The sequence below is a fragment of the Solanum dulcamara genome, chromosome 4, assembly GCF_947179165.1.
Source record: "Solanum dulcamara chromosome 4, daSolDulc1.2, whole genome shotgun sequence".
Taxonomy (NCBI): Eukaryota; Viridiplantae; Streptophyta; class Magnoliopsida; order Solanales; family Solanaceae; genus Solanum; species Solanum dulcamara.
In genome coordinates this window covers 13,225,281-13,240,115 of record NC_077240.1, presented here as the reverse complement: position 1 = coordinate 13,240,115, position 14,835 = coordinate 13,225,281, and the positions used below count along the sequence as shown (strand labels likewise).

The 14,835-nt window shown below is 30.6% G+C and overlaps 1 protein-coding gene across 1 annotated transcript; it reads right to left on the bottom strand.

Annotated features, from left to right (window-relative positions):
* Positions 1–755: 755 nt before the first annotated feature.
* LOC129884708 (ethylene-responsive transcription factor WRI1) lies at positions 756–5,696 on the bottom strand. The gene is made up of 7 exons (XM_055958993.1): positions 5,149–5,696; positions 4,870–4,952; positions 4,612–4,620; positions 4,401–4,489; positions 3,875–3,999; positions 3,329–3,405; positions 756–1,685 (listed from the first exon to the last, which is right to left on the bottom strand). Exons 1-7 carry the CDS (start codon positions 5,394–5,396, stop codon positions 964–966), a joined length of 1,353 nt encoding a protein of 450 aa, XP_055814968.1. The 5' UTR covers positions 5,397–5,696; the 3' UTR covers positions 756–963.
* Between the last annotated feature and the right edge of the window lie 9,139 nt (positions 5,697–14,835).

Here is a 14,835-nt window from a genome sequence, read left to right as displayed (position 1 = left end):
CGAGAAGAACAATCATACGTCATTTGATATGTTAGTATCTCACACCTACATATACTTTTTGAATAATATCCATGTGATCAATAAGCTTCAATCTCGATTGAGATGTTTAAATAAAAATGAACATTAAGGTGTTATAGTGAGCTGAATTTGAAGAATTGATTGGGTCTGATTTTGAGGTGTAGGTTTCATACGTAGTTGCTGTGTACACCGGGTGATCCTTATAGAAAAAGGTATATATTGATTGCTTGTTCTAGTGACTTTAGATTATATCCTTCGCCACTCGTAAATCTTAACAAACAAAATTTATGGAAACGAAAATTATCATGGCTAGCCTATTATTCCTTGCGTCCAAAAGAAGTGTTATTTTAGCAAAAGTAATATTCATTAAGAAATTAATAATACAATATGTAGTTTACTAAATTATTCTTATAGTAATAAATGTCTTTTGAAAATTGGACACTATTAAAAAAATAATATTGTTGGAAAAACATACTAATTTTGTTTTAAATTTCTAAAGAGACACTTATTTTGGGACGGAGGGAATATCGATAATGCAATATAATGACTAAGAAAGAACATTATCAGTGCATAAAAAAGCAATGTTGCTCGGAACTCTTCAAATATGTCGTCAGATGTTGTTGAATCCTCCAAAAGTATTACATTTTTGGAGAATCCACTATGGATACGACAACATATTTGGGAAAAGCCCAGCAATATAGTGGAATAGCAAGTGTGACTAAGGACATCAACAGGCAAAATGAAACCAAAAAAGTTTGCTAAGCAACATTTCAGCTAAACTGCAGGAGTTCATATTTGGTGAAACTAATTAAAAAGGAGCCACAAGGCCTTCTGCTTGTGTCTCTATATCTAGGAAAGATTAAAAAGCAACTAAAACTAGGAGGAAGTTTTCCTATCAAACTTATAATATACTTAACACCAAGCTGAGTTCTTAGTCCAAACATCTTACATCGTCGAAGATGCCAAACCTCCATCATCTTTCATGCCGCTAGAAATGGATGTTGTTCTTGACACGGATGATGATGAGGTTGGTGAATTTGATAGATTCTTCCTTACTTCCTCATTATCAGCTTCAATCCCATCGATGATCATGCTGTCTGAGAATACGTTCAGGTTGAACTCATTCTCACTTGATTGCTCATAGAAATCGAAGTCAATGTTGTTGTCAAAGCTGGTGTCGTTGAAAAGATCCATCAAGTCGGATGGTTTGTCAAGAGAGAAGTTGGAAACTGGGAGCGAATCAAATGTGTTGTCCAAGTACATGTTCATCCACGGGTAGTCCTCTTCCTCCTCGTGGTCCTTCACAGCAGCAGACTCCACTGAAGGAGCAAACTCCAACTTCAGAAGTTTTGGTTGAGTCACTTCATCAGAATCAAGTGCAGGCGTAAACTCTAACTTGGGTACTATTATTGGTTCTGCAGCTAATTCCCCTAGCTGAAAATCCAATTGGTTTTCTTCTTGTTGAACCGGCTGACATTGTTCGATCACCTCATCTGATTGCACTTCAGCAGAGGACTCTGTGTTTTCCTCCTTTGATAACAGATCCGGTTCGCGGAGTTTCTTCAAATGCTCTGCATATCTGCTGATATCGAAGTTGGTGACCGCATTAGGCCCTCTGTACTCAATTGCTGCCATATCATATGCTGCAGCTGCTTCCTCTTGAGTGCCTTCAGTAAAGAGAAAAGTTAATGAGAAGTGATTTCAAGAAATTCGTCTCTTCGTAAAGTTCATTTCAGATATAGTTACTGCAATCAACTATATAAGACCTAGTTTGAACCTATGTTTCTCGGACTCTTCAAACATACTGAAGAGGTATGTGCCAGATCTCCAAAAGTAGTGCATTCTTAAACATCTAACACGGATACAACAATATTTTTGAAGAGTTCGATCAACATAGTTTTGAACCTAGTTTACAAGGTCACAAAATGCACCAATTGAACTAGTTTGCATTGTCCAATCGCCAATGTCATCCGCAAGTGAAAACATTTGTAACACAGAAACAAATCGTTACTAACCTAATTGAACGCGACAATATAAATGCTCTAGATTGCACTTATTTGCTCCTAAAAAGCAACAAATTATGCTTCAATCGCAAGTAATAAGTTGGGACTATATTACTACTTACATCCGGAATACAACCCAAGTACCAGTAACAACTAACTTAAAACTCTTTTTGAATGACTATATTAATACTTGTTCAACTCATCTATGTACATTACATGTTTCTCTTATCTTAGTGTGGGACCGAATTCAAACTTGTTGTCAGATCAGTGAATTTCGAATACTAAATGATTATACCAAGAAAATAAAAAAGGAGTTGTCTACTGAGTGCATTAGTTGAAGATGAGTATGACAAGACACTGCATCAATCCAGAGGCATAATTGTCTAGTGAGATTAAACATAAATTATTCACCCCATTAAGCATGAATCAAGGCTCTGACAATGTCACGAGCCAAGATCTAATACAGTCACATTAAAGAAAACTAAGATAATTACTTATCTTAATCACTATTCAAATCTCTTACTACTACTAAGTAATACCTCACACTAAACCAAATGATTATAATTAGCAATCCCTTAGAAGTTTAATAGCATATGTGGGACCCAACTCAAAGAGAAATTTGGCTTATTTTGAGTAACTAGGATCATATTGATATTTGTAGCAAGTAGCAATTAATTGTTTAGTTTTTCCTAGTTTAGTCAAACATAAACCACATAACAAAAATGGGTTAAGGACTAAACCCACTAAAAAAATATAGGGGAATATTTTCAATTTTTATAAAGTTGGGAACAGAAAGTCTAACTTTTTGTACGGTCTACAAAGATCTGCATCAAATATTTTAATTTTTGGACCACTTCAGTCTTTTAACTTTAATCTCAGTAAATAATATAAAACACCAATGATCATGTGCCATGTCAGCTTTAATCCTATTGTATCTATTAGATTTATGCTAGACATGTAAAAGTGTTAAATCTTTACTAAGTACTGCAAATCCTACAATGAAAAAGAATCGAATATATTTACTGTCAAAGGTTTCAAATTCAAACACTAAAAACTGAGAAAATCTTGATATGAAACCTTTTACCCCTTGATAGACCTACCCGATACGTTAGTCAGGCCAAGTGACTTCAAAAGAATCGTATTTGTTTTTTGATAATTTAATTAAAGAAATCTTTTATTTCTTAGTCATTTTTAATAAGGAACTATGTACTTGAAACCTAGGAGTAGCTCATGAACTTTCATGTTGTAATTCTCAATTCGAAATCACAATTAAGGTGCAAAATGAAAGAGATGCATAAGAGACATACTGTAAGTTCCTAAATAGAGATACTTATTTCCATAGACCCGTCCAATTCGCGCCTCCCATCGACCATTATGGTGGTGCCTGCCAATATCCAAAAATCAAATATAATGGGTCAATTCCACCCTTCTATCTAATATTGAACATTTACCAATAAAATAAAAATTCAAAATAACCAATCAACTGAACTACTGACAGACATTTTCACGAGATGCACGAGTGGTCAATTTTATCTTTTTTAATCCGTAATCACATTTTTCATCATTTTTTTCCTAAATAAGTATGCACATAAACTCCACACAGCCCACAAATAGACAGTGAATCTAACTGGGTCCCACTGAAAACTATGTCCCAGTACAGTCATGAAAATCCTCAAAATTTTGTTGACTTCCACTAAAATGTACCGTGCCTTGCATTTATTAAAAAATAATTAAATTATATTTGCATGTCTTTTGTCCCTTTTTTTAATTAAATGAGCTTTAAAACTTTTAATTATTGACACTAATTATATAGTTTACTATACTTAATTTTTTAAATAATTACTAATAAATACCTTGCGACGCCACGATATTTGGAAACACCTCTAGAAAATCCACTGCTCATTCTCCTTAATGAAGCCAAGTACTCTTCCTTTGTTAGCCTCTGCATTTCTTCAAACTCTTTGATATACGTTTCCACCTGCATTATTTTGTTGTACGTCACGTTTCATGTCTTGTACTCTTTACAGTTATTTTTTTGTCATTTTGTTCCTTTTTTCTTCCTACAAGACAGACAAAATCCCTAAAACGAAACACCGCTTCTTTTTTCTTTTTTACATTAAAATAATAATTTAAGAAAAAATTATCTAAATTGTACAAAAAAAGGAAAAAGAAAAAGAAATTTATTACTCCCTCACTCATATTTCTATATTTTAGTAATAATTTAATTTTAAAATATTTATTTTATTTTTAATAAAATAATTTATAGCAATATCTATAATTTATTTTAAACCACATATTTTTAAAATATTTATTTTTAAATTTATGTTAAGTTAAATTACATCAAATAAATTGAGACGGAAAAATAAGAATTTAAAGTACCGGAAAATTAAGTGTAGTTGTTGGTCCCCAATACTTAAGGGCCGCAAGATCATAAGTTCTGGCAGCAGCTTCTTCACTATCATAAGCTCCTACATTCGAAAAATTTAAATTGAATTTTAATAATTAGCAATTAATTTTATTTTATTTTAAAAAAAAAACAGTCAAACAAGTAATAAAATATATATTTTTGTGCAAGAGATTTAGAGCTTACCCAAATAAACTAAACAAGCAAAGAGGCGTTTTTGTTAACGTTCCAAGTCAAAGAGAGAGAGATGGATCATCACCAACAAAGAACAAAGTCAGATAAATAAAGTAAAATAAAAATTGATTAAATTAACAAAACGAGATTAAATTAACATTAATTACTAGTAGTATAATAATATTACTGTAGATCACCTTGATTTGTAAATTTAATTTTTTTGAATCGACAGATTAAATAAAAGTAAAGAGAGATAAGAGCATTATTCACTTTGTCGTCCTTTCTTGTTCTGAATGCTATTCCAAGTACTCTTGTCCCATAAGTGAGCTTCATACCTTCCTGTCCATCTATGCCTGCAAAAGAAAAAAACAGAACTTTAATTAACAAAAATAATTAATTTTTTTAATCACACATTTCTTCATGCATGCAATCAAAAAAGCAAAACCCAGCAGAAAAATCTAATTTTGATATCTGGATTTCTCTTAGAATACCTTGAATATGTGTGTTACTCTGTGAATTTAGCAAAAAAATAAAATAAAATTTAAAAACCTGGTTACGCCTCTGTAAATGGAGCTTCTTCTTGCTGTAGATGAATTATTACTTGGTGAATCAGCATTTACAATTTTCTTAGCTCGAGTAGCACGTTTCAGCCTGGGCTTTGAATTTGAATTGGGCTTCGGTTTCGGCTTTGGCTTCTGCTTTTGCTTCTCTGTTTCTTCATGGATTTGTTCAATGCATGAAGATGAAGAAGAAGACGAAGAAGAGCAAGAAAAAGAAAAAGATGGAGATTTCTTCATAATTTTTTTGGCCTAGAAAAAAAAAAGAACCCCAAAAATAAAAATTAAACCTTTTTTTTTCTCTCTGATTTTTTTCTTACTTTTTTGGGGATTGGTCAATTGATAAAAATGGCAATGTGGGTGTTCTGGGCATTCAATTTCTTGGATTCTTAGGAGGATTGGAAGGTGAAAATAGAGATTGGGTTGGTTTGTAGAATCAAGAAAAGGAATAAAAAGGGGTTCTTTTTCTTCTTAGTTCTTTCACTCTTCTTCCTTGCTTTTCTGGTAAACCAAAGTGGTTTACCAAATTAAGAAGAGAGACAGAGGAGGAATACAAGAATTGCATTTGGGTTAGAATGGAGTTTATAAGATGACCAACACTCACCCACCCACCCACCCACTAACTATGACTTGGGGGTAGGGGATAGGGGGGGTAAATGTTAACCATGTAGTTTAACTTGGGTTAAATTAAACTTGAGTTAATTAAATGTTTTTAACACTTGGCCAAATGCAAGTTCAGACTTTCAGTTCAGAAGCCATGATGCTATTATGCCAATTGGCCTTTCTTTCACTAACTTTCTCCATGGGAATCTTTTTTAACAAAAAAAATAAAAATAATTACTTTTTTTTTTGGGTTTATTTGTTTTTACATTGAGTTTAAACTTGTGGGATTGTCAGTTAAGAATTGTGTCTTCTTCTACATATAGAGAAAGGGAGGGACGCGTGGTGTGAACTGTGAAGGAGGGCAGGAGGGAGAGGGTGGTTTTAATGGTGAAAGGTTATAAAATGACATTGGTTTTTGGAATCAATTACAAGGCAAACCACTATAGAGTGTTATTTCCTCGGTGCCAAAATAAATGTTACTTTAATAAAAAAAAACAAATTATTTTTTGATTGATGTTTAAGAAATTCAAAACAATAATTAATATCTTTTATATTTTTTTTATTCATTCATTTTAAACTCTGCATTCCCTTAAAAAATAAAAATAATTAATATAGTTATTTTACCACAATACTCATATGATCATATTAATTGATTTATAATCTTGTTTTTTGTTATCAATTACGAGGCAAATCATTGTGAACAGTGAACAGTGAACACGACTTCATTCATGCCAAGATAAGTATCATTTTAGTCAAAAACAAATAGTAACTGTCGTTTTAGGAATTCAAGATAATAATTAATATTTATTTATTCATTTCGAACTCTGCAAGTTCATTAGAAAATAAAAATGATCAATATAATTATTTTACTACAATACTCATATAATCATAATAATTGACGTATAGTCTTGATTTTCGTTATCAATTACGTGGTAAACCACTGTGAATAGTGAATAGGACCTGAAGTCCTCATTTTAGTCAAAAACAAAGTGTTTTGAAATAACTGTCGTTTTAGGAATTCAAGACAATAATTAATACTCTCTTTCTTCATTTTAATTGTTCACTTTAAATTTTACACCTATTAAGAAAGTATTGATCAATATGAGTATTTTATCAAATATCCATATTAATTGATATATAGTTTTAGGTCTCGAAAAATGATTTGAGGAATAAACAATTAATATTGAGGATAAAATAGAAAAAATATATTTTTTCTTGATAATTAAAAGTGACAATCTATTTTTGAAATGATGAACAAGTAAAAGTGAAAGGAGGAAGTACTTCTTTCGTCCATTTTTATTTATCTAGTATTGACTTTGCACACCTTCAAGGAACAATAAAGAGAAGGAACTTTAAATAGTATGACAATTTACTATATCAATCTTTGATCGTAATAAATTTAATATTTTAAAAAATAATTATAATTAATAACAAGAGTTATTAGGAATTAAGCGAAAAATTATTTTTATATTTATAAATAAGGCAAATAAAAGTGAACGGTGAAAGTAACTGTCTTCAACTATACTCTTATATTAAATAACAACTCATTACTGATGCACATTAAAAATCCATCTATTAATAAATAAAAATGTCTTTAAATATAAAAACATAAAAGTAAGAATGGCGACGAAGGAGCATTTTGTTTGGATTCATTTTGGCAGTGTGAAAAAGTCTTCCAAGTGTTCAATTTCATAGCTGTATCCATGGAAATTAATTTTTTTAAAAATAAAAAAAATTGTAAATAAAAGGAAAATGATGAAAAAGCCATCAAACCCATGAAAAGATGAGGACTTTATGAGGAGATTATAATTTAAATGATCCCTTTAAGTTCGAGAATATATTTATTTTTGTCTCTATTAAATTATTTTGAGCATATACGACCAATTAAGTTTATGATAGTTGAGCATTTTTAATTCAATTGATTGAATCCTCGAATGAATTATGTAAAATTAACAAAAATGTCATGTGCTCGAGTAAAATAACTATTGTAATCAGGATTTTCTTACCCAATTTAATCTTTTCCCTTAATTGCAGTTTTATTTTGATTATTAGTTGAACTTGTTCTTTTAATTTTACGGTATTTTTTTAAATTTTTTTTGTGTAATTAGTGCAGAAATTGAAAGAAAAATCGAGACTGGGGATGAATTTTTTTTAATTAGGATCATTTTCATATTTATCACCTGAAAGAAACGTGAAAATTTTAGCCTAAGAATTAAGCAAACATGACGATCATCAATCGCTTGCCAAGCGACTTCTATATATTAGTAAAATCATTTAAATTGATTTTAAAAATTGAACCATAAGTTTCTGTCAAAACAAAAACATAAGTTTGATATTTTTAATTTCTCCAACTTTTTATACATCTTTCAGTAAATTTTACTAGCCTATTATTTCGTGAACGATAAGAAAAATAGTATGTTAGGACAATTAAATTAATATTGATTGTGGTATAAAAGACTTCAACTGATTCTTTTTGTTATTTTAGAATTACTTGAATCATTCTAAATAACTTGTGAATCTTTTTTGTTGCAAAGTTTTTTTCTTTGTAAAGGACGAAAGAAAAATCTAACAGTAGAAAGATTTTTTTTTAAAAAAAAGGGAAATAATAAACAATTTTGCATGGGAAAAATTCATGGATATTGTGTTCATTACTCAAAAGTCACTATTTCTTCTATTGCAATTTATGTGGCACCTTTCACATTTCGAGATTCAAACAAATCTATTTTCTACCTTAATTTTTTCATATATCTTTTAAATATTTTTAGTTCTCAACTATTTTGGCTTATGGTACTTTATGCGTAATTTTCAAATATATAAATATTATTCAAAAAACTTAAAGATTTTATGTTCAAATTAACGATCAAACTTAAATTGTTTGTATCTTAAAATTCAAACTGTTCCACATAAATTGAGTCATATAACGTGTTTTTTTGTTATATAAAAATTACTAAAGTTTGTTTCACCCATCACAAAAGTAACCTTAATCTGATTGGTAAAAATCCTACCTGAAATATGAGAGAAATTAATAAAAATATTCCTTATATTTGAGGGTAATTTCAAAATGATTCTTTAAATATACTCTTGAGCAATTTTTGGTCCTATATTTTGCTAATGAAAGAGCATTTTCGAGTTTCATATTCTAACAAATTCTACCTGCTAAATTTAACATAAACTAAGATTGACCTTATTTTTTTCTCTCGATATCATATTCAAAATTTGAATACATTTTATAAAATTAAATCAAGCGTTTCTTCTCACACATTTATAGCACAAAAGTTGCACGTTGAAGGCTTTTACCTAGCACCTACAAAGCGAAGGCTAAAATAAATCAAAATAGTAATTAATCATGAAATAATAACAAAGAGCAACTAAGAAAACTGGTGCTAATCAAAAACCGTTTAGGTATATATTTGATATTTTCAAGTCTCTTCCGCTTTCTCCACATCTTTTCAATAAATTTACAAATCTATTATTTTGCAAACAATGAAAAATTAGTATGTCAAACAAAATAAATTTAATATTTATTGTAGTATTAAATAGATCATGTTTTTGTATTATTATTTAAATCGAAATCATTTTAAATAGTTTGTGAATCCATTTGTTGCAACAATTTTTCCTTGTAAAAAAATGAGAAATGCAATATAGAGAGAAGCTATCAATTGAAAGGAAAATAAATAGTAAAATTATAAACAATTTCGTAGTGATTGATTGCTTTTACTAAAACGAATTAAATTCATTTTCATTTAACTTCATTAAATTAAGTTCATTTTTAATTGATTAAATTAACAAAATGAGGTTAAATAAAATTTAGGAACCATTTGAACTTTAAAAACTCAATTTTTGAGAACGTGAACTTTACCAAGTAAATAATCATTGATTTAATACTTTTTTAATACCAAATTTGAGTTATTTTCAGGACAACTTTTGTAAAAATAGAACCAATTAAAAAATTAACACCAAATAATAAGAAGACAGAAAGCTACATGAAGGGAAATTATAAATAATCATTAAGAAACTATAATCATTTTAAATAGTTTGTGAATTCTTTTGTTGCAACATTTTTTCCTAGTAAAGGATGAGAAATGCAATAAAAAGAGAAACTAACAATAGAAAAAAGAAAATAAAACAGTAAAATCATAAACGATTTAAGTTGAATTTATTTTTATCAGTTCATCCTAGTAAATTACCAATTCAATTTCTCTAACTCTATTTTTCTTCCTAATAAAAAAAGAAATAGCCCCCCATACACACACCAAAAAAACAAACAAAAAAAAAGTCCAGCAATTGTTTTTTGTCTCCCATATAATCAGTAATGTTTTTTTCTTACTTTTTTTGAGGTCCAATTGCCTTCTCTTCCTTATTTGGTTGCCTCTTCATTTATTTTTTGTATTCGTTTAAGAACCAACTATGTGTAGTAGCTTGTTTATTTGGAACACTTACGTATATATAATGACATATACTTGATGTTGGGACAAAGGGGAGATTGTCCACATCTCCCTATGAAAAAACATGAATAATATTTTTATTATTTGTTTGATTTTAGGAAGAAGGTTACCACAATTTTGTTTGGAGTTTAATTAAGGATTCAGTTAAAATGGATAATTTAAATTGAAATCAGACGATTGTGGTTGATTTGGGGGACTCTATCCAAATGAGTGATATTTTTAATACTTTGATAGTGGTAGGGGTATATTTGTCTTAATTAATAGTATAACAAGAGACATAGGTAATAAACAAAAATTGAGTACTATATTTGACCCCCTTTTTCTTTAATTAATTTAAATTCGAGACGGAAAATAAAAGTGAATTTAGCATAAAAAACTGCATTCAACAAATATTTATTTTTCATTCTAATACTCTATCTAGGAATTATTAGTGTTTATTAAATTTGTTCATATCTAATGGAATACAATCATATCAAATGCTATAATGTTTTTTTTCTCAATAAAAAATATATGATCAGAGAAAGATTTCTCATTTCTTAGTTGAAAGGACAGTGGTGATAAATGCAATTGGTCATTCCTTCCGCGATCGAAGGAGTTTTCTTTAAAGTTGTCTCCACGAGTAGTCATTCCTATAGCTAGGCCGTTAATGTCGTTTTGCATCTTTGATTTTGTACGATAAATGGTTTAAAAGCTTCTTCTTTTCCGTCGATTACACTTTATATATCATATTTATAGCGCGTGTTTATCAAATATGATTTATGGGTGTGACCTGAAGGGATGTTTTCGATCTCCAAATTCGATCTCCACCGTCCAAATCAAACACTAAGATGTTAGGAACACTCAGTAAAAATTTTAGCCCGATCCAACGATTAATAAATCGGCAAAAATAATTTGAAGGTTGTTGGTCGGAGAGGCAAAATTGTTGTAAAACCACCCTTTTCTTCTCTCTTGTTGAAAACTCTCTCAAAAACCTCTCTTATGTGCATAATGTCTCTCAAAGACACTACCAATGAGCAATAGCATAATTCTCTCAAATCACCATATAATTCCAATCATTTTACAAATAGGATTAAGCTATGAGCCTTTGGCTAGAACATGAGTCATAGCCCAACAATCTTCCTCTCCAGCCAAGGGGCCAAATGGACTTCAAGTGGAGGAACTCTTGACAGGCTTCATGTCTGCCGATGTTCTACAAAACTTTTGTTTTTCTGCGATCACCACTTTTGTAAGCATATCTGAAGGATTGTTATCAGTGTGTATCTTCTCAACCTCAAATAATTTCTCTTCCACGGCCATTCTAATCCAATGATACTCTCTACTAATATGCTTGGACTTAGAATGAAAGGTGGAGTGGTTGGTGAGATAAATAGCACTCTGATTATTAAAGAATAAGACGAACCTTGACTGCTCGAAATCAAGATCTTTCATAAATTTCTTCATCCGAAGTAATTCTTTGGCACCTTCAGTAATAGCAATATATTCGGCTTCTGTGGTGGATAGAGCTATGCACCTCTGTAGTCTAGATTGCAAGGAAATAACTCCCCCTGCAAAGTAATCAAATAATCGGAAGTGGATTTTGAATTATTAAGATTGTCTCCTAAATCAAAGTCTGTGTAGCATACAAGTTTAGGCTTGCCACTACCAAAGCACAACTCCATATCTGAAGTTCCCTTCAAATATCTTAGTATCCATTTCATTGCATTCCAGTGTTCCTTTCCAGGATTAGAAAGAAATCTATTAACACTACCAACAGTATGTGCAATATCTGATCTAGTGCAAACCATAACATTTATCAAACTACCAACTGTAGAAGAGTATGGAATACATGACATCTTTTTCTTCTCTTCATTAGTAGATGGACTCTGGATCGTACTCAACTTAAAGTGTTTAGCAAGAGGAGTACTAACCACTTTTGTTTCTGTCATATTGAGTCTCTTGAGTACCTTCTCATTGTATTGCTTTTGGGATAATAATAATAACTCCTTCTTCTTTCTGTCTCGATGAATTTGTATGCCTAAAATTTTTTTTCCTGGGCCCAAGTCCTTCATTGTAAATGATTTGCCTAATTCCTTCTCAAGGACTATAATTCTAGATTTATTTCTACTAGCAATCAACATATATTTTCTCAGTTTTGTTAATAACTTGAATTGTTTGGTCTTCAAAGAACACAACATCACGACTTCTGATAAGCTTCTTATCAATTGGATCATAAAAGCGATATCCAAACTCATCTTGACCATAACCAATGAAGATGCACTCTTAGTTTTAACATCCAGTTTTGATCTCTCAACTTTTGGAATATGCACACAAGCTTTATACCCAAAGACTTTCAAGTGATCATAGGAGAAATCCTTTGCAAACCAAACTCTGTTTGGAACATCACCATCCAAAGCAACAGTAAGAGACAAATTGATAACATAAGCAACAGTGTTAAGTGCTTTCGCCCAAATGGAATTTGGAAGTTTAGCCTATGAAAGCACGCATCTAACTCTCTCAATAAGAGATCTATTCCTTCTTTCTGCCAAGCCATTCAATTGAGGCGTCTTGGGAAGAGTCTTTTGATGACGAATTTCTTGCCCTTTGCAGTAGTTATCAAAATGACCAATATACTCACCACCATTGTCAGTACAAATGCATTTTAATTTCTTTCCGATTTGTCTCTCAGATAAGGCTTGATCTTTGTATTTTAAAGGATATACCTACACCTTGTGAGAATAATCATTAATGAAAGTTGAAAAGTAAAGTGTACCACATTTTGACTTTACTTTAAAAGGACCACACAAGTCAGAGTGTACTAGCTCCAATAGTTCGGACTTTCTTGAAGGAGGATGACTATGAAAAGAAACTTTTTTCTTTTTTCCAGCTAAGCAATGAACACATCTTTTCACCTTTGCTTGTTTCACACCAGCAAGTAAATTCTTCTTAGCCAAACATGTGATCCCCCTCTCGCTCATATGACTGAGTCTCTTGTGCCACAATTCTGACAAAGTCTCACTTTCTACTAAATTTATAGAGTCCCCAAAAATTAATCGTTGTGTCACGTATAAATTTAAATGCTCTCTTCCTCGAGCTACAATCAATGAGCCTTTGGTGAACTTTCATTGGCCATTGAACAAGTCATTATGGTAGCCATCATCATCTAGTTGTCCTACAGAGATCAAATTCAAAGGAATGTCTGGAGCGTGCTTGACATTCTGAAGAGAATTGTTGGGTGTTTGCCCTGATTTTCCTAATATAATTAGGTTTTCTTTTTTCAAAAAAGAAAACACAATGTCTCTATATTTGGCTAGTTCTTTTTCTTATATGAAAATATTTGTCTTTATAAATAAAGACTAATTTCCTCTAACTTGATAGCTTTCACAATGTAGTCCTATGAGCTTTTATGAGAGGTTTGGGTAGGTGGAGAAACGGTGAGACACAAGTGTTACGTTAACATTTGTGTGAACCTCCTTATATTCCAAGTGAATCGTGTGAGGTTATTTCTCTCGATAAGTTGTACTATCATATTTATAGTGAATTGCTCATCTCCTCTTGTAAATATAGGTCGGTTGACCGAACCACGTTAAATATTTGTGTCTCTTTTTGATATATTTTCTTGCTTGTCTTCTTACTCATTGTCATTCGAGGTTTGTTTTGCTAACTTTCGCATGACACCTACTTATTTTTGATCCTAACACTGACAACCTTAATTCCTTGTATGTATTTTACAATATCCAATAAAAAGTACAAAATATTGAATTCAATATATCAAATATGTAGTATCAGAAGTTCAATCTTAAATTCATAATGTTCAAATTTGAATCCTTTTTTGTAAAAAAAAAAAGCTTTTTACTAAAGACAATTTCATTTCAAGATCAACTCGAATGCAAGACTTCTAACTAAGGATAATTTTTTAAACTTTACTTAGTACAAGACGTATACTGTCAAATAACCTGAAGAGTAACACTAAAAAAAATCGTGATTAATTTATTACACGATACACATTGTATAATCATACAAAGAAAGTTTAAATATATTTATTGTAAATTTTCATATTTCTAAATATACTTTTATTTTGAAATACTTTAAAAAAAAAATATTAATAGGGCTGAATTCCTTCCAGCAAAACAATTTAAGGTGGCGGAGCTGCATGCATTTAAGATTGGTGGTTGTTGAATCCTAGTTCTTTCATTCTCCTTCCTCTATAGATTTGCGGAAGATTTTCTTATGGCACCTGACGATTTACTATTGTTGGTGAACGGATGTAGACGGTGCACCTGAGGGTTGAGTACATAATTCCTAGTGATAAATATTTCAAAAGTCATTTTTTTGCTTTCCAAAGTTAACTTTCTCATTTTTCTACTAGTAGTTGAGTGCTTATAATTGTTCAAATTTAGAGTGTCTTCGAACTTTTCAAATTCAATATTTTTAGAAAACAATTGAATCAAGGGTTCGATAAGCTAGTAGTGAAATATTTGATATGCTATAAGGATTGTTCAATTGATAAAAATTATTTATAGTAATTGATTTCTTTAAACCTTTTCATTAGTTTATTTTTTTATATTTTGACATCTTTTAATGAAAATTATAACTAGACCCCCTGCACCTCTGATTTCAAAATAATATTTGATAATTGAACGAAAAAACAATAT